Source organism: Sorex fumeus, unplaced genomic scaffold, assembly GCF_029834395.1.
Source record: "Sorex fumeus unplaced genomic scaffold, SorFum_2.1 ptg000122l, whole genome shotgun sequence".
NCBI classification, from domain to species: Eukaryota; Metazoa; Chordata; class Mammalia; order Eulipotyphla; family Soricidae; genus Sorex; species Sorex fumeus.
Genome location: NW_026606179.1, coordinates 49,373,409 through 49,397,039, shown reverse-complemented (window position 1 = coordinate 49,397,039; position 23,631 = coordinate 49,373,409). Strand labels below are relative to the sequence as shown.

Genomic DNA, 23,631 nt, shown 5'->3' with positions numbered 1-23,631 from the left:
CAGGAGACAAGCTGGTTTCCCCACCGTGGGGGTTGGTCCCAGGCAGTCCCTGGGAAGCCACCACCTAGGCTCTCACCAATTCCCTTCCCCTTTTGCTGAGGCACGTGGGAACACACGGGGCACAGCCGCCACTTCCTGTGCTAGGAAGAGACAGGACAGATTCTCCTGAGCTCGGCCACCTCTCCACCTCGGGCCTCACTGAGCCAGGAGAACAGGTGCCCCCTTCTGGACCACTTGCCGGCAACCTGGGCAAGCAGAGGCTGAGACACGGGCTGGGACCTGGGATTCCTCCTCCTCCCTCTCCCCACAGACCTGGACCAGCTTCCCCTTGGCTCCCTTGGCTCCCCAGTCCAGGAAAGTTCTATGGAAACTGGAGTACCCCTAAATTCTTCTCAGACTTAGCCCTGAGCTGACCCCACGACCTCATGCACTCCACTGTGGCCCTCCTACACTCTCTCCGTCCCTCCTCCCTCCAGAGAGGAGCGAGCAGAGGGGACCACAGTGTACCCTCAGCAGGGGAGCCCGCAGGGCCCTGAGGTGTTAAGGGCTAATCACACACAAACATCATTCTGCCCTCCTACTCCCTTGGGAACTTCGCTTGGTCTCCTCCAGGCCATCCCCCAACCTTCCCATGTCCAGCATGCCAGCTGCCTCCTCTGCCGCACCTCATAGGCATCTGGTCCTGCCCATCACTAACCCTCGGCCTCCCTTGCTCATTTCCCGGGAGCTCCCGTGCCACTGCTGCTCTTCCCGGCATCCCTTCCCACTGGCACCTCTCTCCCCACACCTGGCACTACACAGCACAATGGGTACCCACAGGGGCAAGGCCCTTTCCTGAGCAGGCAGTGACCAGCGCCCCTTAGACGCCAGAGGGCTCACTCCAGGCCTCCTGCTTCCCTGTCCCTTAGACCAAGGTACGGTACAACATCCCCGTGGCCTCTACTTCCCTCCCGGCCATCAAGAACCTGGGCATCAGGGGCGTCTGCTGCATTGGCCTGACCCAACTGGACGACTCACCCACTTCGCACCAGGTGTTGCAGTCTGTTGCCTGCCACCTGGGGCCGCACCTGCAGAGCCTGTGCCTGAGCGGGGGCAGCCCCACAGAGGCTTCGTTCGTGGCCCTGATCCGGGGCTGCCCAGCGCTGCGCATCCTTGACCTCAGTGGCTGCAACAGCCTCTTCGCCTCAGGCATGCTGCTGGCTCAGCCAGAGACGGCCCAGCAGGTCCGGCAGGCGCTGGGCAGCCTCCGGGAGCTCAGCCTTGCAGGCCTGCAGGAACTGGCCGACCTGAGCTTCAACCGGCTCAGCAGCTGTGCCCCCAGCCTGGAGCGCCTCTCCTTGGCCTACTGCCACCTCAGCTTTGACTCAGGCCCAGCCCGAGGTTCCATCAGCAACCAGAACTCCTACCCGACCCAACTCTCCTTCCGAAACCTGCTTCGGTTTGTGCAGGAGCGAGCCGGCCGACTGCAGTCCCTGGACCTGAGTGGCACGGGTTTACCCCCAGAGGCCCTGCAGGCCCTGGGGCAGGTGGCGGGGCTGCAGTTGCAGGAGCTGAGTCTGCACAGCTGCAGGGAGCTCTCCACCGAGGCTGTGGCTGCCCTCTGCCGCCAGCAACCGGGCCTCACCTCCCTGGACCTCAGTGGCTGCTCAGAGCTGGCGGATGGGGCCCTGCTGGCTGTGAGCCGGGGCCTGCGGCGCCTGCAGCACCTGAGCCTGAGGAAGCTGCAGCGGCTGACGGATGCGGGATGCGCAGCTCTGGGGGCCCTACGGGAGCTGCAGAGCCTCGACATGGCCGAGTGCTGCCTCGTGAGCGGGCGGGAACTGGCGCAGGCCCTGGGTGCAGTGCACAGTGCTCCGCCCCTGGTCTCCCTCAGCCTGGCCCACTGCTCCTCACTCAAGGTGAGTGGCTGTTCCTTCCCCGGGCGTGCGGCCCTGGGCATGTGACCTCAGGAAGGGCCTTGCATCTGTCAAGCCTGTGCCAAGTTTCAGGAAGCCTGGGGAGGGCACAGGGTGGGTGTAAGGTGATAGAACTAGCGCTGGAGAGAGATAATAACGTGGGTAGGGTGCTTGTGCTGCACACTGCTGAGCCGGGTTCAGTCCCCATATGTTCTCCTGAGCACCCACCGCCAGGAGTAATTCCCGAGTGCAGAGCCAGGAGGAACCTCTGAGCATCGCGGGATATAGCTTAATACCCCCTCTTCCCCCCAACCAATACAGAACCACAGGGCAGAGTGGGGAGGTCAGGCCTGAGAACAGATGTGGTGGTGGTGACAGCCTTCAGCCTCTCACTGTAACCAGTGTGACCTGAACCTGACTTTTCCCTGCCCAACTCCGTCTTTCCGCCACCACGAATCTGAGCCGCTGTCTGTGGGGCCCCTCTGCTCCCGCGTCTTCTGCAAACCGGCTTCCGCTCAGTGGCCGGTTCCTGCTGCCCCCATTCCGACTGCGGCCGCCAGGTGGCAGTCCTACCCCGACCCCAGCTCTGCTTCAAATTCTAGAGGGAGCGTGTCTGATAGGCTCAGCGAAGATCACATGCCCACCACTGGCCAATAAGCTGTGGCCAAGGGCTGCCTAAACCCACCCCTCCAGCCAGGGGCTAGGGACGCCCAAGAAATTCCCACCCTCATCCTTCCTGCTTCGGCCAGGCCAGAACTTTGTCCTCTGATAAAATCCTTCCGGGGTCGCACCCCCATAGTCCTACCTGCACAAGGTCCTTTCAGGGTCCCCTATTGCCTGTCCGGACACTTCCTTTCTAGGACGCCTCCGTGCTCTCCTTGATCTCCATGTTGGGTCCAAGTCTCAGGGTGCTGGACTTATCCTCCTGCGTGTCCCTCACCAGCCGGACGGTGCAGGCCATCTGCACCCACCTCCCACACCTCTCAGTCCTGCGTCTGGCCTGGTGCAAGGAACTCCGTGACTGGGGCCTTTTGGGGTTGGAAGAACCAAGTGAGGAGCCTAAAGAGAGCATCCTGGGGTGGGACCCTTGGGGTCAGAATCCTCTCCTGAGTTGTTTTGTAGGAGCCACTGAAGAACAGGAGGCGTTGGAGCAGCTTCCACAGCTACACAGGGCCCTGTTGCCACCACAGCAGGGTCGGACCCTGTTAGCACTGCAGGCCCTGCAGCAGCTGGACCTCACCGCCTGCAGCCAGCTGACGGATGCCAGCTTGGGCAAGGTGTGGGACAAGGAGCATGGGAAGACTTGAGGACCCTGAGGCTAGAGCTTGGGTCCAAACAAACTCACTGAGCCTACTATCCTTGCAGGTGCTCCAGTTCCCTCAACTGAGGCAGCTGTCCCTGAGCCTGTTGCCTGCACTCACAGACAAGGGCTTGGTGGCTGTAGCCCTGGGCTGCCCCAGCCTGGAGCGCTTGGCCTTGAGTCACTGCAACCTCCTGAGCGATGAGGGCTGGGCCCAGGCTGTGAACTCCTGGCCGCGGCTGCAGCACCTCAACCTCTCCAGCTGCAGTCAGCTCACAGAGCGGTCAGTGCACGCCAGGCTGCCCCGGTGCGGGGAGGGAAGGCGGCCAGCCCAGACCTACCCTCAGCCAGCGGTTTCCTGCAGGACTCTGGCTGCCACCGCGCAGGTCTGCAGGCAGCTCCGGGTGCTGGACGTGTCTTTGTGTTCCCGCATCAGCATGGCTGCGGTCAAGCGCTTCCAAGGGCAGCTCCCCCAGGTGACCTGTGTCCAGTCCCGCTTTGTGGGGGGCGCAGACCTGACCCTGACGCTCTGAGGCCCAACCTGCCGCCTCCAGGCCTGTGCCCGACCCGCACTTAGATGCCAGTCTCCTGCCTCCTGCTGCTCCATCCTTCAGCGCCCCTGCCTCAAGTTCTCCCCTTTTTCTAGGACAGGGGCAGGGACTCCTCCAGGGCAGCCCGGGGGCTTCGTGGCCATCTGCACCCAGCCCAGAGGGGATCCCTTTCCAGTTCTAAGGTGCGGCCACCAGCCCCAGAGCAGCTGCTTGCTTCCTCCAGGCCTACATCCTTCCTCACCCCTGACGGCATGCACTCCACCCTCTCCCAGAAATTGACCTTGGTAGTCAGGCCACTGTGTTTGCTGCCAGCTCAAAAGGATTAAAAATTCCACATCTTACCACCATGTCTGAAGTCTCTGACTAAGGGCCCCTCCCTTCCCCATCTCAGTTGAACCTGCCCAGTGCAGGGCCAATGGGGGCCCCACTCCTGGGGTTTCCTAAGTTAGCTCCCTTAGATTGGCCAAAAGCCGCTCTGAGCCCAAGCAGGTCAGGCTTTTCCCCCCAAAGGCAGGAGACTCAGGAGGCCTGTCACCCCACAGCTACCTCAGGGTCCTCCCAAGACCTCCTTTGACCTCCTGCCGAGTTTGCATCCAAGAATGCAGTGCTTCCTCACTCAGTTCGAGAAAGCTGGAATCCTCTCCAGAAGGCCTCCCGGGCCTCCAAAGGCCAGGCAAGCAGGCTGAGGGCTGAGCTCACACTTTCAGGAGCCTTCTGGAACCTGGGGTCCTCGAGGAGGCCCTGGTTAATGCTGCCCAGGAAGGTGTCCATTAGAGGCCATACCTGTCTGGCCCTTTCTCCCCCACCTGGCTGGCAGCTCCTGACCACAGGCCCAACCAGGTGGCATCACCTTCAGAACACCTGGCCCTCAAAGACAGCCCCAGTTTGGGGACCCTGCCTGATGCCCCACTGGAAGGCGCCTGGGCCCCCAAAGTTCAGAGCTGGCTCATATACCCGACAACCAAGCACCCTTTATTGCCTCTGCCTAGGCCCACGCCTCTCACCCTGCCACCCGCCCCCCTCTGGGGGTGAAGCAGCCCAAGCCCGGGCCAGGCGCACCGTCAAGGTTCAGCAATGCTGCAGTCGTAGCAGAAGTTGAAGTTGGTGGGTGGAGGGGGCACGGGGGGCGGCTGCTCGGGGATGGGCACGTTCTCCAGCTCCAACAGCCGCAGCTTGGTCTCCATGGTGAGCAGCTGCTCCAGGTCCTGCCGCGTCTGCTCACTGGTCATGGGACTGCCCAGCAGGGCGCTCAGCCCATCTGTCCACAGGTGGAACTGCCGGCAGGGCCAGAGCTGTGAGCACGGGCCCGGCCCTGCCCTGCCGCCTCCCACTGGCTTGGCCTGTCCACTCACCTCCCGTTTGGAGGGGGCAATGAAGTTGAGGTACGCTTCCTCGTCCCCGCGGTCGTAGCTGACCGAGAACGCCAGCTCGTAGAGGTCCTGGGGAAGGGAGGAAGCAGCGAGCACTGAGCAGGCGACAGCGGTGGGGCTGGGGTCGGTGGCAGGGAGCTCCCGCCCTGCTGCACGCACCTTGTTCTGCTTCCCAGAGCCCTTCTCCCGGACGTGGGGACAGTCCTTGCCCATCAGAAGTGCCCTGAGGTCGGCCACGGGAACTGCAGGAAGCAAATGAGGCTGACCCTGGGGAGCAGGTGGTCCTGGGGCAAGACCAGTCGAGGCAGGGGAGCGGGTGTTGGGGCCCAGCCCACGCCCTCCTTACGCTGCTCAGGCAGGTTCTCGGGGGCAGGAGGGCCGGCACCTTCCTCCACGTCCCCATACTGCAACACCTTGTGGTTGGGGGTCAGGCAGCAGAACCACAGCTTGTCTGTGGACAGAAAGCGGAAGACGGAATGTCATGAGCAGGGTCCTGGCTCCTGCGGAGTGCCCCACCCTACGTGTGCCCACTCCACAACCCTGGCGCCGCCGGCTGCTGATCTTGCGGAAGAGGGTCCCCTCGCACAGGCGGAGCAGGCGCTGCTGGCGGATCAGGCCCAGCAGCTCTGGCTTCAGCTTCTCCCGCAGCTCCCTGTGGGGTCGGGGGTGGGGTACATCAGAAGGGGCTCTCACCAACCAGCTGGAGAGGTGCTGGCAGGACCAGGACGGGGGTCCCCGGGGACTCACAGGATGGGCGGGGCCAGCGTGCCCTCCTGATGGAGCCGCTCCGTCTGCCGCAGCCGCAGTACCTCGCTGTAGGTCAGCGCGTTCACCTTGGTTCGGAAGAGCTCCAGGGAGCTGGGCTTCAGGGCCAGCGTGCGGGCCAGCTGCTCCCGCACGACTTGCATGACCTAGGACCACAGGGAGCGTAGATCAGGGCCTCGGCCCTGGCCCCGAGGGAGAGAGCTATCTCCATGTCCAGGCTGCCACCCACCTTGCCAAAGTCCTCCTGCGTGGCCCGCATTTCCTTCCAAGTTTTGTTCAGCAGTTGGATGCTCACGCAGAAGAGCTCGTGGAAGCTGTGGTCTTGGCCAAAGAACATGGGTGAGAAGTCCTGGGCCGTTTCAGAGCCTGAAGTGGTGGGGGGAGCAGGGGGGCTCAGGGAGAATGTGTACGCAGCCCCTGGGCCTCCCAGCCCTTCCGTCCCCCCGTTTCCTAGACACGCCGAGCTGGGCCTCACTCACAGGGCTCCCCGACATGGAGCAGCTCACACAGCAGCACGGTCAGCTGGACGCTGCTCCGGGCAAACGGACACTCATGCTTGTCCTCCCGGCTGCTGTTCTCCAACACAAACTGGGGTGGCAGGGTGAGAAGGGGGGCAGGGAGTCACAGCTAAGCTTGTGGGGACTGTGCCGAGGTGGGCAGGCTCCTCCAGCCGCCCCCCAACACTGACCCGGCTGTAGGCATTGGGCGCTTGCTTGGAGAAGTACAGCATGTTGTCCAAGGCCAGCAGCCCGGGCGGCACGCGCTCTAGGTCCTGCGCGGGGTTGCTGTTCTGGGGGCCAGGGGACAGGTGGCTCAGGAAGTGCAGCCCTGGACTGAGCTGTGGAGGGCAGGAAGCTGGGGGTGGCACTCACAGTGAAGCCCAGTTTGCGGAACTCCCGGGCACAGAGGGATCGGCGGCGGTCGGCGCTCAAGCCGCTGCCCAGGGACTCCCCGTCACACTCAAAGGCAGCCTGGCGCAGGGCCTGCAGCTGCTCCCGCTGCTCCTGGGGGCATTGTGCAGAGACGGTCAGGATCACAGATTCCAGGCCAAGTCGAGTCCCCCACCGAACATCAAGAGCACCCCCTGAAGACCTCCCCCACCTGGCTATAGGGGTCCAGCGGAGTCCGCATGCGCGGTTCCAGCAGCGCCAGCGTGAGGGCCTGCAGCACGTACAGGTGGTGGGCCATCTCGTCGCCCAGGGGAGTAGCACTGTGGATGATGTTCTAGAAGCCGGCAGGTCTGGGTGTGAGTGTGGGGTCACTGGGAGCGACAGCGGCGGGGAGCGTACTGGCCCCGCCCGCCTACCTTGTAAATGAACTGGCGGAGGTTTCTTTCCCACAGGAAGTCAAGCATGTGCTGGGGGGGGGGGGGGGAGGGAGGAGGATTTAGATGTAAATTTAGCCACACTGCAAGCACGTACCCCAACCCTGTAGGCCTGGGCAGTGCTCCAACCCGTGGGACCCACCTTCCGCTCAGCAGGGCTGGCCCCCTGCAGCAAGGCGGTCAGCAGCGCCATGGCTTTTGTTTGCAGTTGCTGGTTCATCCTGGGACAAGAAGAGGACTCAGCTGGGCCACGAGGGTCTGGCCCTGTGTCCCTCCTCTGGACCCCACCCCCAAACCCTTACACCTGGAGGTGGGCCAGCAGCCTCTCCAGTGGCACCTCGCTCTTGACCAGCTGGCCCAGGGAAGGGCTGCTCAAGGTCACGCTCTCCAGCAGCCTGAGAGCCAGAGGCTGCACGGACGCATCCATCAGGTTTAAGTTCACATAGTTCACCACCTAGAAGAGGAACACAGGGCAGTCGCCAGCCCAAGATTGACAGCTGACCGCCCCCTCTCTGCCTCCCAGCTGACTCTGGAAAAGTCCCCTCACCTTCCTCACGATGCTGGCGCTGAGGATCTCCCAAGACACCACCCCATGCTCCATGAGCTCCAAGAAGGCCTGCAGTGCCAGGGACAGCACCTCCCCCAGGCTGCGGGGGGTGGGGGTGGGGGTGGCTGAGCAAAGAAGAAGCAGCTGTCCACCCAGCCCACCCAGCCCAGCCACCACTGCAGCCCCCTACTCACTCCTCCCCATCCTCGATGATGCTGCCTAGTCTTTGAAGCCCATCGCGGCTGATGACTTCCTGAGCAAAGGTCATGTCCGGGGCCAGCTGACCCAGGCGTCGGAGGGCCTCCAGGCGGCCCTCACGACTCCCTCTCTGCAGGGCTCCCAGCAGCCGCTCAGCCTCCAGGTCCTGGTGAGGGCAGGGCAGGGGCAGACATGAGGCAGTGCTGGGAAGCAGTGGGGATGGGAAGTGGAGTAACCAGCGTCCACTGGGGGACGCAGGAGAGGGGACAGGGCCAGGAGGTGCATTACTGGGGCAGTGCTGAGGCACAAGATGCTGCCGTTCTTGATCTCTGAGCGGTTCTGGAGAGGGGGAAAGAGAGGAGGTCAGGAAACGCTCTGAAGACGCAGACCCGGGGCTGTCCACGTGGGACGCGTGTCTGCGGAGACCGGGCGGGCGGGTTGGAGGGGGGCCCGGGAGGGCGGGTGAGGGCGGGCCCAGGGGTGCCGCTCACGTTTTCAGTGATGTACCGCCTGTGTCCGTCCGCAAACTGCAGGGCATAGCGCTCAGGGTGATCCAGGCTCCACCTGCGGGGCGGTACCGGCTCAGCGGGGCCAGTAGGGGGCGCCCCCTCCACCACCCTGCCCCCACCGTGCCCGGCACTCACGTGTCGCACAGCTCCTTCAGCACTGTGGCCAGGGGCTTCGCCTGCAAGTGGAGGGGTCACTCATGGGACCAGGGTGGGGAGGAGTCGGGGGAGGGGTGGAGCGGGCTGATAGGGGGCGACCCAGAGGCGGCGGTGGGCCGGAGGGAGGTCGGCCAGGCCCAGTGACCTGGTCCAGCTGGATGAGCTGCGGGATGGCGTCACGCATCTGGACGGCGATCTTCACCACGTTTCGCGGGGGCGCCATGGTCAGGCCGGATCGTGGGCGCCGGGAGCCTCACGGAGGGCACACCTGGGCCGGCGATGTCCCCTCGCGCGCCACCTGACTCCGGCCCGGCCCGCACTGGCCGCCGCGCTCACTCGCTCACTCCCTCCAGCCGGCGCGGCCTTCCCGGGGCGCCCTGGCTAGTTCCGGGTTGGACCCGGGGTGGGAGCTCGGGAAGGCGCCGCCCTGGCCCGCCCCGCCGCCGGCGCCCCGCCCCGCGCCAAGGTGCTGCAGGTGGGGGCGGGGAAGGCAGCCGGGTGCTGTGCTGCCACTTGTCCCATTCCACAAGGTGACCCACCCAGTTCCGCCGCCAACCCAGCACCCAGCGCCGGCCCCGGGAGGGCCCGCCCGCCCGCCCAAGAACCAGATCGGAGATCGCCTTAGGCATGGTCTTTATTTACGTGGCCACTGTACAAATATTACAATTTCCTTTTGCTGCAAAAAGTATAAAAATAATCTTTATATAGTAATCCATTCGTTACTGCAAATATTTCTAAATCTCTGTAAATGGCTCTAAATGAGGGGAAATGAATAAACGAGAGGGGCTAATGGGCGGCGGGCAGGCTGGGTACCAATCCCGGGCTCTCACCTGCAGGCACGCTTATCTAGAGACCTGTGTTCCTTGCTGTCAGCACCCCCCACGCCTGCAGGTCCTAGGGCTAAGGGCCCAGCCGAAGAGAGACTGTGAGGTTCCGCTGAGGGGCAGGGGCAGGGGCAGGGGCAGGCGGGCAGGAAGGGGAGTGGGCACGGGGACTGGACAAGCTGCCCTATAGGGGTGGGTGACGACGGGCTCTGGGGGTCTGTGCCACTGGGTGGCAGGGCTCACGAAGGGCACAAGGTGGACGAAGGGCCCGGACAGGAGAGGCGAACACTCGGCTCCTGGGTGGCAGGCGCTGTGGCAGTTCCCTACCCACCCAGCACAGGCGTTGGCGCGGGAGAGGAGCCTGGGGGGCAGCGGCTCGGCTGCGTGGGCTGGGGTGGGGGTGGGTCGCCTGGCAGCCCCATGTCAGTCTCTCCCAGCCACACGGGGCACGTCCCTGCCAGTCAGAGGTTGAGAACAGGCACATCAAAGAGGTCACAGACTCCTTCGCTCTCGTCCAGGTTGTAGATGTAATCGTGGTCTCCCGGGGGTGGAGAAAGGCGGAGGAGGGGGGCAAACACTGCGGAGAGCACCAGGCTGAGGCCCCAGGCCAAGGCCCAGCGACAGCCACCAGCCCTCTGCCCCCTGGCCCCCACCCCCACCGTCCGGGGCCACCCACCTTCTGAGGACATCAGTTCCTCCAGCAGCTCCGAGCTCATGCACTCTGGAGGGGGAGAGGAGGGAGGGCTCAGTTACAGGCTGGCCGCCACCTCCCCACCCTCCCCCACCAGGAGGAAGACCCACCCAGCAGGAGCTGCCCTCGCTGCCCAGGGGCCAGAGGGAACCACCAGGTCTTCAGAAACGCTAGGGAAAACCCCAAGACCCCGCCAAGCCCAGCCCCAGGGGGGAAGGCGGCCCTACCTCGGGTGGGGTCGAAGATTTCTGACAGCTCTTTGGGGAGCTCCAGAACTGAAAGAGAAGAACGGCAGGCTTAAGTGGTAGGGCACATGCCCCGGCACATGGTCCCATCATTAAGGCAGAAAGAGGAGACACTCAAGGCTCCCCCAGGGAGACAGGAGAAAAAGCCAGGCTCAGAGCACTAGGCCCTTGCCCGCTGCCTCAGCTCCTGTTCCACGCCCGCAGAGGCTGCACACGGCCAGCCAAGGGCACTGCTGTCCGTGTCCCTCAGTGCTGAGCCCGGGTGCCCAGGCCCACTGCAGGGATGGGATGCGCTGCAGAGCCAGCCCCGTTGGAGGGCAGTGTGCTGTGGCGCCGCCTGTGGTGGATGGCACTCCAGGGGGGGACACGCGGGCCTGCACCCACGTGACACTGCTTCGGTCTGAGCGGGCGATGTGGAGGAAAGGAAGAGGCCGGAGTGGCAGGTTCAGCTGCGTCACTGGGATGTCACCCCGCTGTTGAGGTGAGGGGCACTGAAAGTCCTATACTCCCCCCAAAGCAATCCAGGCCTCAAGGTTCGACGCTCGGGCCTTACAGGGTTAAAACTCATCAGGGCCCCACCTGGTGGTGCTCAAAGGACCATGTAGTGTTAGGGATCAAACTCAGTACCTCTGCATGCAAGACATACACTGCAGTGCCCTGCACTATGTCCCTCGGGACTGTTGAAGATATGTTTGTGGGCCAGAGAGCTCCGCAGCACAAGCCCGGACCATGCACGCTGAAGACCTGGGTTCAATCCCTGCACATGGTTCCCTGTGCACCGCTGGGGGCAATTTCCAAGCACTGTCCCAGGAGTAGCCCCCTTACACCCTTGGGGGTATCACCCCACACCAGTTCTTTTGTACATAGAAATGCCACCATCAACTTCATTTCAAACAGATCCTAGAAGTCTGGGTAAGGAGGTGGCTGCTGCGGAATTTCGGCCTGAGGTGAGCAAGTGTGATCCTGAGGACAGTGACTAGAGGCACCGATGGGAGAGGTCAGGGATTGAGCTGGGGTCTGTGGGAAGCCAAGGAAGGCCAGCGGGAAGGGAACTGGAGTGACATCTGACCAGAGTGGGGCATGGCTAAGAACCACAGAACAATGGAACTGGAGCGATAGCACAGCGGGGAGGGCGTTTGCCTTGCACGCGGCCGACCCGGGTTTGATTCCCAGCATCCGATATGGTCCCCTGAGCACCGCCAGGGGTAATTCCTGAGTGCAGAGCCAGGAGTAACCCCTGTGCATTGCCGGGTGTGACCCAAAAAAAGAAAAAAAAAGGAACCACAGAACAAGAACTCAGTGGGTGCAGGCAAGGGACCCCACAAGAAAGAGGTCAGGGGGTCCATAGCACAGTATGGGTCTCAAAGCTGCAAGGACCACTGTCTGAAGAGTATGTACGAGCCAAAGGACAAGCAAGTGAGACAGGAGACAAGAGTTGGTATCCTTAAATCTGGCAGAACAGGATGGCACCTGAGGACACCCACATGGAGCTGGCAAGGGGAACAGGGGGGCACGGGCCTGAAGGTGGTGACCTGAGGGTGACGGGACACCCAAGATCAAGTGAGGAGTCTTTCAAGATGATGTGTCTTTCGAGAGAAGGAGGAGAAAGGGAAGATGAGAGGACATGGGAGAAGTGTCCCTCATAGCATGGGGTAGGCAGGTCCCCAGGATCCCAGAAGTGGCAGAACTCCAAGGAGAGGCTGGAGAGGAGCCCCCAAGCAGTTGGCATCCCCTCTCTCAGAGGTGATGGGAGAGCTGTGCCCATTCTGGAACCTGAAGGCTCTGCCTGGAGCTGAAGCACCTTCCTCAGGACAGCAAACTCCTTCCTGAGACCTGATACATTGACGAATGACCAGGGAGTTCTCAAGCCAGAAAAGGGGTGATGGGGCCTGAGCCCTGGTGAGGGCAGGCTCCTCCCCCTGCTGGTAGAGTTCTCGGGTCAAGGCCAGGCCTGGCTGGTGCCAGGGGGCTGGTCAGCTCTGGGGAAGAGACAAGAGCCTGGGGGGCCCGCCCCCACTGCTTCTGATTGAGGCCGGGCATTCTCCGCCTGCAAGGGGGCAGCACTCACCGCCTGTAGGATCCGCCTTGATGGGCTCAAAGGAGGTAGAAGGGTGGGGTGCAGACGAGCTGCTGCTGCTGCTGCTGCTGCTGCTGCTACTGTCCAGCAGGGCAGACGACTGCAGCGGCCGCGTGTCCAGCGCCGTCGGGCCCAGCGGGACAGAGCTGAGCTCACCACTGTCCTTGCTTTCGGTTCCAGGGTCAACACTCACTGCAATCACAGTCCCACACCCTTCACTCAGGGACAGGAATGGGGACTAGAGCCCTTGCCCCGGGTCCAAGGAGGGGCAGGAGGCCCGTGGACAACGTAGCTGCTGTGACACATTCCATCCAGGGGTCGCCAGGCAAAGAAGGCACAGGCGAATCTGGGGGACTGCCCGCATGGACCCCCGCCACGCTCGCCTGGGCACAGGGAGCTCATGGGCTGAGCACCCTGGGTTCAATGCTCAGCCCGCACCACCACTCCCCCAAGCACTGAGATGGGGGTGGGGGGTAGCTCCTGGGCACCGTTACGCGAGACCTAAGGTGAGGGGAGGCCAGCAGGGGTGGGGAAAAGGATAGGGGCCGGGGATCCTCTTCCAGTGCCAAGTCCGGCCGCCCCGCCAGCTGCCCACTAGGCCTTACCTGTGATCTCGGCTGCTGTCCCTGCCACCCCCTGGGCTCCGGTGCTCACAGGCACGGGTGTGGAGGTGACCACCTGGGGGCTGCTGGGGCGCGAGGTCTCCTGGGGGTGGGCCAGGGCAGGCTTGGGCGGGGGCGGGGGGGTGGACACGGCGGGTGGGCTCTGGAGCAAGTCTTCAGGGGGTGGCACGGGCACCGCCACCGGCGGTGAGCTCCACGCCTCCTTGTTCACGAGCAACACCTCGATCGGGCCACTCACGCTCTTCAGGTGAATCTGGTACTTCTTCTGCCCGTTGAGGCCCTGGGCGACGGGGGACAGGTGGGACTGGGAGCCAGCCTGGCTTCTGCCTGACCCGGGGCCAGGGCCCCAGTGTCCTCTCCCACCCCAGGCTGCCCGTCCTCTTAGATAACCCCAAACCCAGGGCTCCCCCTACCTGCCCCACCCGGGACTTATCAGGCCCCACAGCCAGCACCCGCCCTCAGTGGCTGAGCACCCACCTCTGGGATGGGCACCTCCAAGCTGGTGCCCGATGGGGCCCGGATGGCCAGGAGGGTATCTCCTAGAATGACAAGAGCAGGTCAGAGCCCAGGGGTTCAATCTGAGCTGGGAATGAAGCTGCCTACCCCTTGGGGTGAGGAAGGGTACTGTGGGCTCTGAGGGGCTGGTCAGGAGGGTCTCACGGAGCTCTCACCTGACCCCCCCACTGACCCCTACAGTGGCTGAGACAGAGAAGGGTTTTTTCCCCCAGGTTAAGAACATCAGGGTAATGGGGCTGGAGAGAGAGCACAGCGGGTAGGGCGTTTGCCTTGCACACAGCCAACCCGGGTTCGATTCCCAGCATCCCATATGGTCCCCTGAGCACTGCCAGGAGTAACTCCTGAGTGCAGAGCCAGGAGTGACCCTTGTGCATCGCCTGGTGTGACCCAAAAAGAAAAAACAACAACAACAACAACAACAAAAGAACATCAGGGTGAGTAAACAGAAAACCTGGGTTCAAACATGGGGCGCAAACAAGCGCCAGCTACAGGCCTCTCCTGCCTCGGCAGGGCTGTACCCTCAGTGCAGAGTTCTGGAAGACCAGGGCTTCTCCCCCAGGACCCATGTGAAGGATGCAGGATGGAGAAGGAGCGATCCCTGAATGCATCGTGCAACTAAACCATCGCTAAGCTGGGAGAGGGCACCACAGCCCTGCTAACATGCCTGATCACCCCCACCCACCCACACCTGATTCCATCATTCCCTACAAGCCCAAGGGAAGGCACAGGCAGGGGTCGGCCTTCACAGAGTCCCCGTGACCCACAACCCCCTGCCTGCTTCCTCTTTCAGCAGGCCCCAGAAACCTCCTTAAGAGATGGAGCCCTAAGTCCACTGCCGAGGGCTGTTACTCAACCCAGTCCCCGACCTCAGCCCCACGCCCCCTCCCCAAGCTCTGCTCACCAGCAAAGCATCTGCAGATGTCCTCATGGGTCACGTAGGCCAAAGTGTGGGGGTTAAGGAGAATGGCGAGGAGTCTGCCCGTGACAGTCGACGGTGGCCCACGGAGAAGACTCGGCTCCTTAACACAGATCTGAACTACTCTCAGAGAAAACTCCTAGAATCTGGGGTCTACACGGGGAGGGCCCATGGGGGGAGGAGATCCGGGGAAGGAAGGAAGCCACTGCTGAGATCCACCCAGGGGCAGCACTGTCCCAGGCATGAGAGAACTTGAGTGCCCACTGCCCAAGAGGGGACCACCAGGAGGATATCAACTATTCTGCACATCCTCTGTGACATTTCGGATGCTCTGCTGCACCCACACTCGGTGCTGGTCCAGTTCGTGCTCCCGCTGCTGCAGTTCCTCGATCTCGGCCTTCAGCTCAATCAGCTTGTCAGCGATTTCCCGGGTATTACAGCCAGGCCCCACGCCCCTGCGCCAGGGAGCAGGGCTGAGAGGGACATCCGGACCGCCACCCACCCCTGCTCTGTCCTGCACCCTCGACCCGCTCCTTCCCCACACTTCCGGGCAACCCCCCCCCCGCCCCCTCCCCACAAACACACAGAGTTACAAACTCACTTCCACTGGATGCTATTCTTGGACTTTTTCTCGATCAGGCCGATACCCTCTAGCACGTTGGTAATGTCATAAATCCTCCGCTTCTGGCGCACCGCTAGCGTGTCAGCTGCCTGGCAAGACAGAACGGGATACAGGGATGCTCAGCCCCACTTGCCGATGTCATCCCCCAGAGACTTAATCGGGAGGTCTGGAAAAAGGCGTGCTTGGGCTCTGGCCCTCCTCCTGGGTATTACAACCGTCCCGGGCTGCGGAGCTGCAAGAGGCCCGTCGCAGCCTGGAATGCTCCGATCCCCGCCACCCCCACCGGCCGGGGGGGGGGTACCACGAGGACTGGTCCCTGCAAGCCCCGAGCGGGGCACATTAATGAGCGACACGGGGCTCGGCCGAATGAATGAAACGGCGCTCTGCTGAGCTTCCGGGCGAAAGCATGGGGATGGCGGCCGGCTGGTCGAGGTTTCGGCTGCGCCGCGCCGGGAGTTCCCTCTACCGGCCAGGGCCTGGTCCACCAGCCCTCCCTTTCACCCCTTAACCCGAGCCGCACCAGCTTAAGGTCAAGCACGCCGTCCTTGGCCTCCTGCAGAAGCGACACAAACTTGGTGGTGAGAAGCCCCAGGCTCTTCTCGTGCCGGCTGGGGGTCCCCGGGGGCGGCGGCGCCTGTGGCCCGGCCTCCGCCATCGCGCCCGCCCGCCGCCTCCCCTGAGCCAGGCCAGGCCAGGCCGGCGCCGCCGCCACTTCCGCTTCCGCTCCTGGCCTCCCGGCGGCCGGCGCCAGCGTCGCGGCTTCCGCTTCCGCCGCGCTCGGGGGACCGGTCGCAGTTCCTCTCCCCGGGCACAGCCGCAAAACGGCCAGGGACCGTCAGCCAATATGCACCCGCCGAAGAGGACGGACGCGCACGGGGATTTCTGAGACTGGACCAGTGACCGAGGGACGGGTATTACAGCCAGGCCCCACGCCCCTGCGCCACTGCCAGGAAATCGGCGGGGAGCCCGGGCAGTAGAGAAGGGGGAACCACAGGCGTTGGGTGACCGAGGGTCTCAGTAGAGGAGACTGCAACGTGGTTCCCCATCCCTGCTCCTAAGAGCCTGCTGTACCAGCCCCTCCTGGATTCATTCTGTTCTTCTAACTTTTTTATTTTTCTTTTTATTAAAAACACCGTGATTTACAAAGTTGTTCATTATACATTGTTTCAAGCATTGCCAGTGTGACCTTCCTCCACCAATATCACCACTTTCCCTCCCAATCCCAACTGCCCCCTTAGGCATATAACAAATTTATTTTGTATTGCTTATTCCAACAAAGCTTTAGAAATGGCTAATAGTGCTCGCTTCGGCAGCACATATACTAAAATTGGAACAATACAGAGAAGATTAGCATGGCCCCTGCTCAAGGATAACACGCAAATTCGTGAAGCGTTCCATATTTTTTTTTTTGGAGTAGGGTTTGTGCTTTTTCTAGACACTTTTCTTAAATGTTAAGGTCCATTTTGAACTGCATAATTATTGTTCGTTGATTTAAATTTGTATACATTTTTCTCTAAAAGCATTGTTGAAATTTGAAATTTTATATTGAGCTTTAAAGGGAGAATAAATTCCAGAAAACTCAAAAAAAGAAAAAAAAAGAAATGGCTAATAGAATGATCAGAAAATAAGTCAATAAGAACCAGTTTGTGATTACTATATGATTTGGCCTATTCAATAAGAAAATTAAAACCTTTTATGTTCTTGTTTGTTTTCTGTGGGGGGGAGGGGTCACACCTAAGATGCTCAGAGCTTATTCCTAGCTCTGTGCTCAGGGTCACTCCTGATGATGCTCAGAGGTGCATACCTGGGATTGAACTTGGGTGAATCACGCGAGTCAACCTGCTGTACTCTCTCTCCAGTCCCTTCACTCACCCTATTCTTTTTATTTATTTATTTGTTTTGGCTTTTTGGGTCACACTTGGAGATGCTCTGGGCTTACTCCTGGCTCTGCACTCAGAAGTTACTCTGGTGTTGCTGGGGGTCCATATGGGATGCTGGGGATCCAACCAGGACCTAGAGCAAGGTAAACACCCTACCGGCTGTACAATCGCTCCAACCCTGCCCATCTTATTCATATTCCTCTCTTCCTGTAAAACTGTGACCACTATCTGCTTCTAGTTTGCTCACTTGGCTGTTGGATTTTGGTTTGGGGGCCACACCTGGGGATGCTGAGGGGTTACTGCCTCTGTGCTTACTCCCTGTGGTGCTCAGAGGAATGTGTGGTGCCCGAGGGGAACTAGACAGGGCAACGGTATGAAATGCGTAAGCGCCAGCTTTAGGAACCATCTTTTGGCCCTCTGCCTCCTTGAACGATCAAGATAAGATAAATACAGCTTGCCTAGTCCTTGGAGGCCTCTCTGGCCACCACCATGCCAGTTCACACAGCAGCCCGAGAGGCGCCCCAGCTTTTCATACTGGGGTGCTATCTGCGTCTCTGTTTGCACACCTCGCTTTTCTCCCCAGCTTCGGCCATCTACTTCCGGCCTGTGCCCAAAGTCCCTGGGTGGCTAGACCAGGCTCCAGGATCACAGGGGTGTACCTCCTCCCCTGCGGGGACAGAGCGTCCCCCTCCCGGCCCCATCCCACCCCAGGCGCAGGCCTCCTTTCCTGTTGGGAATAAAGCGGTCAGACTCAGCTTCCTTCCTTTCTGCCTGTGGCCTTGGCGAGGGAGGGGCCTGGGCGGGAGGAAGGGGCTCTGGGTTGGGACAGAGGCTTCCTTGGGGCCAGGAATTCTGCTGCTGCTCAGGGAGGAATGGGAGTTCCCAGCTCTGGCGTGAAGGCTTGGGGACAGTGCCAACCTCAAGGCCAGGACTGTGTGCGGAGGAGGGAGAACTGGGCGCCTGGTCGAGCCTGGTGAGTCGTACCACACTGTCCTCAATGACTCAGAGCAAGAGCTGGGGTCTGGCCTGCCTCACTTAGCAGAAACGGGCAAAATCAAGGGACTCTGAGAACAGGGCTTCCCAAGTGCCTACCTCTCATCTCTGAGGTGACCTGGCCATACCTCCTTCCTTCACAGAGGGACCTGTGGTCCAAGGAGCTGCTCCCCCCAGGTCCCTTGCATCTCCAGAGCCCACCATGGACGCTGCAGCCAAGGACGACGTGCAGCCCGCTCTTCTTCTTGGTAGGAACCCTCCTGGGGGCAGGGGAAGGGATAGAGGCCAGAAACAGGGGAATGTGGGTTGGGGCCTCCCTGCCCGCTCCAGCTGGGGCTCTGCAGGGCGTGGAGAGGAGGGGATGGCCCCCGGGGAGCAGGAAGGAGAGCAGGTCCGGCAGCTGCTTCCTGGAGGCCCTGTCCCACTGATATGACTGCCCAGGCTCTTCCTGCCCAGGGCCTGAGTGGCCGGAGCAGGAGAGGGCAGAACAGCTGGCCAGGGGTGCTGCACTCAAGTGGGCCTCAGGCATCTTCTACCGGCCGGAGCAGCTGGCCAGGCTAGGCCAGTACCGCAGCCGCGAGATGCAGCGTACCTGCTCCCTGCAAGCACGGATCAAGGTGGGCTTGGGCAGGGTGGGTGGGCACAGGCGTGTCGGGGCAGGGCGTGCTCCAGCTTGTTCCTCCTGCAGTCTGTGGTGCAGTCGTACCTGGAGGGCGTGAAGACAGGGCTGTGGCAGTTGGCCAGGGCGCTCGAGGCTGTGCAGGGAGCCCGGGAGGATCTGGGCCAGGCACATGAGCTGCTCCAAGGCACGATGGACGCTGCCCGGATCCTAGAGCCCCTGCGGGAGCGGCTTGCCCAGCACAAGCAGCTGCAGACTCTGTCTCAGCTGCTGCCCCGACTGCGGGCGGGTGAGTGTAGCCAAGGGCACTGGACCTCAGCCCCCTGCCCCCAAAGTTAGCAAACTCCCATGACAATCAAGGGGTCTGGATGCTCCAGGCACGTTGCATGAAGAGACTCACAAGGGACCCTCTCAGACAATAACGTGTGCCTCAAATGACTTACGCAGGGGATGCAAACCAGCTCATCCTAGGACTCAGAGCATGAAATATCTGGGTCAGGGCTGATGCCCTATCAGTGGCTCTGGTCTCCCCGGTGGTTATTTTAGTGAAATGTGCCACCACAGGGTGAATGACTCACCTGCCCCACCTTGCTCCCCCCAACCAACCCCCAGGACCCCCTGACTTCCTTCAGCTCTAGGGTTCACTCACACCTGGCCCACCAGACACTTCAGATTGACCAATGCTCCATCTTCTTTATGGGTTAGGAAGTATTTCACATGTCACCCTAGCCCCAGGTCCTCAGCATCCACTGCTGTACCCACTGCACAGGTGGGAAGACTGAGACTCCGTTTTCTCTCCTCCTGCCTTAGTGCCGGCTACAGTGGCCCACACGCAGACCCTGATTGATGCCCAGCAGCTCTTAGAAGCATACGTGAGCCTACGGGAACTGGAGCAGCTACGCGAGGAGACTTGGGCCCCTTTGGGGGGCCTGGAGTTGCCAGTATTTGAGGGGCTTGGCCCCCTGGCGGAGGCCCTGGGCCAGGCCGTGGAGGCAGTGGCAGGGGCTGCAGGGCAGCTGGCCCGGGAGAATCCAGCCCTGCTGGTGGCCGCCGTGCGTGTGGCAGAGATAGAGGCAGGGCGCAGCTCCTCCCTAGGGCAGGGCCCTCGGAACTGGCGGCTGCGCTGTTTGCGGGCCCTCCAGGAGGGTCTGGAGCGGACCCACTTCAGCACGTCCCTGCTGCCTGGGCCAGGGGCGCTGGCAGGGTGGCTGGAGTGCCTCCAGGTGGCCCTGCCCGCCGAGCTGGCTGCAGCCGAGGCGCTGATAGCACCCTGCTGCCCGCCACACTACAGGGTGGTACCACTGTGGGCCCGCACCCTGCACGGGGGCCTGCGCCGCAGCCTACAGCAGCTCCTGCAGGGGCCTGAGCTGGGAGCCCCTGATGCCTTCGCCTTGCTGCACTGGGCCCTGCGTGTCTACCTGGGGTCAGTGTCCTTGGGGGGCACGGGCAGGGTCAGGCGGGGGAGGGGCGCTTAGAGTCTGAGCTCAGAGTAGCAGTGGGTTGCCCATCTCCAGGCCAGAAATGATGGGGAGCCTGGAGTTGGGGCCCGAGGCTGACGTGTCTCAGCTGGAGCCCCTTCTGAGCCCGGAGAGCATCGAGCAGCTGGAGGGGACCTTTGTGACCAAAGTCCAGGTGAATAGTAGCCGGGGTTCCGGTCCCAAGCCACTCTGCCCAGCAGTGACGCTGTCTCCGCGGTCTCCCTGTGTGAACCACTGCCTCGTGTCTCTTCTGCAGGCCAATGTGGCCCAGTGGCTACAAAAAGCACTGGATGGGGAGGTAGCTGAGTGGGGCCGTGAGCAGGCACCCGACACAGACCCGTCAGGCTTCTATCACTCCCCTATGCCAGCAATAGTGCTGCAGGTGGGTGGGAAGTGGGCGGGGAGGCCAGGGGCAGCCCCCTCAGGAAAGGGGAGGGAGGGCAGGGCTGGTTCTCTGCTGCTGGCTGCCCATCCCACCTCCAGATCCTGGAAGAGAACATTCGTGTGACCAGCCTGGTCAGTGAGTCACTGCAGCGGCGCGTGCATGCCATGGCACTGTCAGAGCTGGGCGCGTTCCTCAGGAGGTCGGTCAAGGCCTTGACTCGCTCCCTCTTCCTGGAGTGAATAGGGCACATGCCTCCTTCGGAAGTGTCTTGGGGGACCTGGAGGTGGGGCAGGAATATCGGGGACTGGGGGTGCGGGACCCAGCAGCAAGCACTAAAACCACCTCTGCCCTTTGCAGCTTCAGTGATGCTTTGATCCGATACTCCAGAGACCACTTGAGGGGGGACACAGTGGCCCCTCATTATGTGCCCTACCTACTGGCTGCCCTCAACCACCAATCAGCACTCAGGTACCAAGAAGCCTGGAAGTCCCTCCCCTTCACTAACCACACACTAAATCCCTACTTGATTTGGATCTGGCCCTGGGACTTCGCTCTCACCATGCTGGGCTTCCCACCTCACATTAGCTGTGTGACCTTGGGCTAATTACCTAATCTCTCTGAATATCAGTTTTCTTATTTGTACTATATGAGTAGCAATGGGCCATGCTGAGGACCCATTCGTTTAGCGTATACCAAAAATTAAGTCTGGGGCGGAGCAATAGTACATTGGTAGGTATCTGCCTTGCATGTTACCATCTGGGTTCGATCCCTGGCATCTCATATCGTCCCCAAGAACCACCAGGAGTAAATCCTGAGTGCAGAGCCCAGAGTAACTCCTGAGCATCTTAGGGTATGGCCAAAAGGAAGGAAGGAAGGGAGGGAGGGAGGGAGGGAGGGAGGGAGGAAGGAAGGAAGGAAGGAAGGAAGGAAGGAAGGAAGTCCTATTCTGCCCCAGGTAATATTAGGGTTATAACTGTGAATAAAACAAAATTTGTGGGGCTGAAGTGATAGTACAGTGGGTTAGGCACTTTCTTTGCACACGGCTGACCCAGGTTTGATTCCCAGTACCCCATATGGTCCTTAGTCCAGAGCCAGGAGTAACCCCTGAGTACTGCCAGGCATGGCCTTCCCCCATAACCCCCGCCAAAAAAAAAAAAAAACCCTATCAAAAAAAACCAGAAAATTTTACTCCTTTGGGGTCTATGGTTTATATTTTAATTTGCCTGGGGGCCAAGGGGTGAGGGGCGACCAACCATGTGGTTATCAGGAATAAAACCAGCCTTCCCCAAGAAAAGCATGCAGTGCAGTCCTTTGAGTTCTCTCCCTGGCCCCAAGAGTCTATCTTTTATTTTGTCTCTTTCTTGTTTGAGGGCCACACCTGGCAGAGCTGGGTGGTCGCTCCCAGCGGTTGCTCAGGGGATCGTGTGGTGCTGGGAATGAAATTCAAGCCTTGGGGTTGCAAAGCCTGCGGTCAGCAATTTGCCAAGGATTTGAGTTTTGAAGTGAGGAGAGAAGTCAGACAAATGGGATGATTTTTACTCCCACATGACCAGGATTAACTCTTTCTGCTTACCAATGAGGAAATAGAAAGCGAAAAACATCCCTTGTCAAGGTTACACTGCACACGGGCTGGTTGTGCCTCACTCCCTTCCTCACCCCGACCTGCTGCAGTCACGGTCTTGCCCACCCCTACCCGACCCGTGGCGCCACAAGGTGGCGCCAGAGTGGCTGACCCACAGCGGACCGTGCGGGCCTTGGCCTTGGTCCTGAAGCCGTACATTTTTTTGCTGGGTCCAGCTCTTCGGTGTCCGTCCTGCAGCTGGACAGCTTGGCTTCGGGGGCCTTGACTCCGGCCGAGGCAGCGCTGGACGAGCTGCACAGGAGGATCTGCCGTCTCGTGTTGGAAGCACTGCTGGCAGAACTCCAGGTGAGGCTCGGCGTGCTGAGGGGAGGTGAGACCGTCTGTATGGGGATCTCTGCCAGGAACTCGGGTCTGGGTCACCCCTTCAGGCCTGTCTCTACTCCCTTCCCCAGCCCCTGTTCGCGGCTCTGCCATCGCGCCGGTGGCTGTCGAGTTCGGAACTGCTGGAGGAAGTTTGTGAGCGGACCAAACGTTTTTCCCGCGACTTCTGGCGAGTGCGGAACCCCGTTGTCCAGGTGCGCTAGGCGGGCAAGGGCGGGGAGAGGTAGCGCCTAAAGGGAAAGATCTCCTGGACTCTGCTGATCGCCTCCTGCGCAGCTGCTGCTGGCCGAGGTGGAGCGGACTGTGGTGCTGCAGTACCTGCGCGCCCTCATGCAGGGTCGACTAGTGTGCCGCAGTGCCGAGGAGCGAACCCAGGCGGCCGAGCGCCTGCGGCAAGACGCTGCCCACCTTCGAGATCTTTTCTTGGGTTTGGTGAGCTCCTGGGAGGAGTGCAGGGGTGGGAGTCTCGGTGGGTGGGTGAGGGTCGCGAGAGAACTTCCGGACATGTACAGGGTTTGGAGGGCAACGTTCAATGCGTGCCTGTGCTGCTGGCCTTGCGGGAGCTCCTGAACCTCCGAGACCCCACGCTGCTTGGCCTCGAGGTAGCAGGCCTGCGGCAACAATTCCCGGACGTGAGGTGCGCAGCTGGGGGACGGTGAGAGAGGAGGGGTCCCGGCAAGGCGCGGCGGGTCTGACGCCCCTTCCCTGGTGGACTCATAGTGAGGATCACATCTCTGCCCTCTTGGACCTGCGCGGGGACGTGTCCCGCGATCAGCGCCTGGCCGCACTCAGCTCCCTGCATGTCGGCCCGCAACCCTCACCCCGCGCCGGTCGCCGCGCCCTCTTCAGCCTGGTGCCAGCACCGACACCCGCTCTGTCCTCCTGCCTCCCGTCGGGGCCCTGTGCCTGATTCCCGGCCGCCAGCGTAATAAAGTCCTGGCCCGCATATGCTTGATGAGTGTGTGTATGTGTGTATTGGGGGACTGGCAGATGAAATCAAAGAGTCCACTGTTTGAGAGTCAATGAGCAGCACGCCTAAGGTATGCTGGCTGTCCCCCACCTCTCCCGGCATGAGCCCTCACAGTGCACAGCGTACTCAAATACCCAACACGCAGCAACCGTGGCTTGGTGCCCGCCTCCACTGTGCTTGAACAGCTGAAACCCGGCAGGCCTTGGGGAGGAGG

The 23,631-nt window shown here is 61.4% G+C and overlaps 3 protein-coding genes and 1 non-coding gene across 4 annotated transcripts; 2 read left to right on the top strand and 2 right to left on the bottom strand.

Moving 5' to 3' along the window:
- Positions 1–4,714: 4,714 nt before the first annotated feature.
- ELMO3 (engulfment and cell motility 3) lies at positions 4,715–8,945 on the bottom strand. Its single transcript, XM_056136425.1, has 20 exons — positions 8,761–8,945; positions 8,595–8,635; positions 8,442–8,514; positions 8,239–8,289; positions 7,947–8,116; positions 7,753–7,852; positions 7,508–7,659; positions 7,348–7,426; positions 7,188–7,238; positions 6,983–7,105; positions 6,754–6,885; positions 6,570–6,671; positions 6,361–6,469; positions 6,111–6,247; positions 5,864–6,027; positions 5,656–5,768; positions 5,463–5,567; positions 5,276–5,358; positions 5,099–5,185; positions 4,715–5,020 (listed from the first exon to the last, which is right to left on the bottom strand). Exons 1-20 carry the CDS (start codon positions 8,836–8,838, stop codon positions 4,808–4,810), a joined length of 2,163 nt encoding a protein of 720 aa, XP_055992400.1. The 5' UTR covers positions 8,839–8,945; the 3' UTR covers positions 4,715–4,807.
- Positions 8,946–9,233: 288 nt separating this feature from the next.
- E2F4 (E2F transcription factor 4) lies at positions 9,234–15,856 on the bottom strand. The gene is made up of 10 exons (XM_056136180.1): positions 15,650–15,856; positions 15,109–15,218; positions 14,801–14,962; positions 14,493–14,536; positions 13,553–13,614; positions 13,058–13,355; positions 12,444–12,644; positions 10,358–10,405; positions 10,116–10,160; positions 9,234–10,016 (listed from the first exon to the last, which is right to left on the bottom strand). Exons 1-10 carry the CDS (start codon positions 15,782–15,784, stop codon positions 9,901–9,903), a joined length of 1,221 nt encoding a protein of 406 aa, XP_055992155.1. The 5' UTR covers positions 15,785–15,856; the 3' UTR covers positions 9,234–9,900.
- A 570-nt stretch (positions 15,857–16,426) lies between these two features.
- On the top strand, positions 16,427–16,533 carry LOC130044636 (U6 spliceosomal RNA). Its single transcript, XR_008795471.1, has one exon. It is a non-coding gene; the product is annotated as a U6 spliceosomal RNA (small nuclear RNA).
- A 1,349-nt stretch (positions 16,534–17,882) lies between these two features.
- EXOC3L1 (exocyst complex component 3 like 1) lies at positions 17,883–23,592 on the top strand. The gene is made up of 14 exons (XM_056136032.1): positions 17,883–17,982; positions 18,146–18,250; positions 18,459–18,619; positions 18,691–18,910; positions 19,432–20,044; positions 20,136–20,253; positions 20,356–20,481; positions 20,583–20,683; positions 20,842–20,952; positions 22,282–22,411; positions 22,519–22,641; positions 22,724–22,879; positions 22,960–23,084; positions 23,168–23,592. Exons 2-14 carry the CDS (start codon positions 18,205–18,207, stop codon positions 23,355–23,357), a joined length of 2,220 nt encoding a protein of 739 aa, XP_055992007.1. The 5' UTR covers positions 17,883–17,982; positions 18,146–18,204; the 3' UTR covers positions 23,358–23,592.
- The last annotated feature ends 39 nt before the right edge of the window (positions 23,593–23,631 follow it).

Excerpts from the sequence above, each read along its gene's own strand:
- ELMO3 (XM_056136425.1), bottom strand. The coding sequence starts at position 8,838 with ATGGCGCCCCCGCGAAACGTGGTGAAGATCGCCGTCCAGATGCGTGAC. Across the intron at positions 8,515-8,594 it reads CTGAAGGAGCTGTGCGACAC|GTGGAGCCTGGATCACCCTG; the intron begins GTGAGTGCCGGG and ends ACCGCCCCGCAG. Across the intron at positions 5,568-5,655 it reads CAGCAGCCGGCGGCGCCAGG|ACAAGCTGTGGTTCTGCTGC; the intron begins GTTGTGGAGTGG and ends TTCTGTCCACAG.
- E2F4 (XM_056136180.1), bottom strand. The coding sequence starts at position 15,784 with ATGGCGGAGGCCGGGCCACAGGCGCCGCCGCCCCCGGGGACCCCCAGC. Across the intron at positions 14,963-15,108 it reads AAGAATAGCATCCAGTGGAA|GGGCGTGGGGCCTGGCTGTA; the intron begins GTGAGTTTGTAA and ends TCCCTGGCGCAG. Across the intron at positions 13,615-14,492 it reads CATCTGCAGATGCTTTGCTG|GAGATACCCTCCTGGCCATC; the intron begins GTGAGCAGAGCT and ends TTGTCATTCTAG.
- EXOC3L1 (XM_056136032.1), top strand. The coding sequence starts at position 18,205 with ATGGACGCTGCAGCCAAGGACGACGTGCAGCCCGCTCTTCTTCTTG. Across the intron at positions 20,045-20,135 it reads GCCCTGCGTGTCTACCTGGG|GCCAGAAATGATGGGGAGCC; the intron begins GTCAGTGTCCTT and ends GCCCATCTCCAG. Across the intron at positions 22,412-22,518 it reads CACTGCTGGCAGAACTCCAG|CCCCTGTTCGCGGCTCTGCC; the intron begins GTGAGGCTCGGC and ends TCCCTTCCCCAG.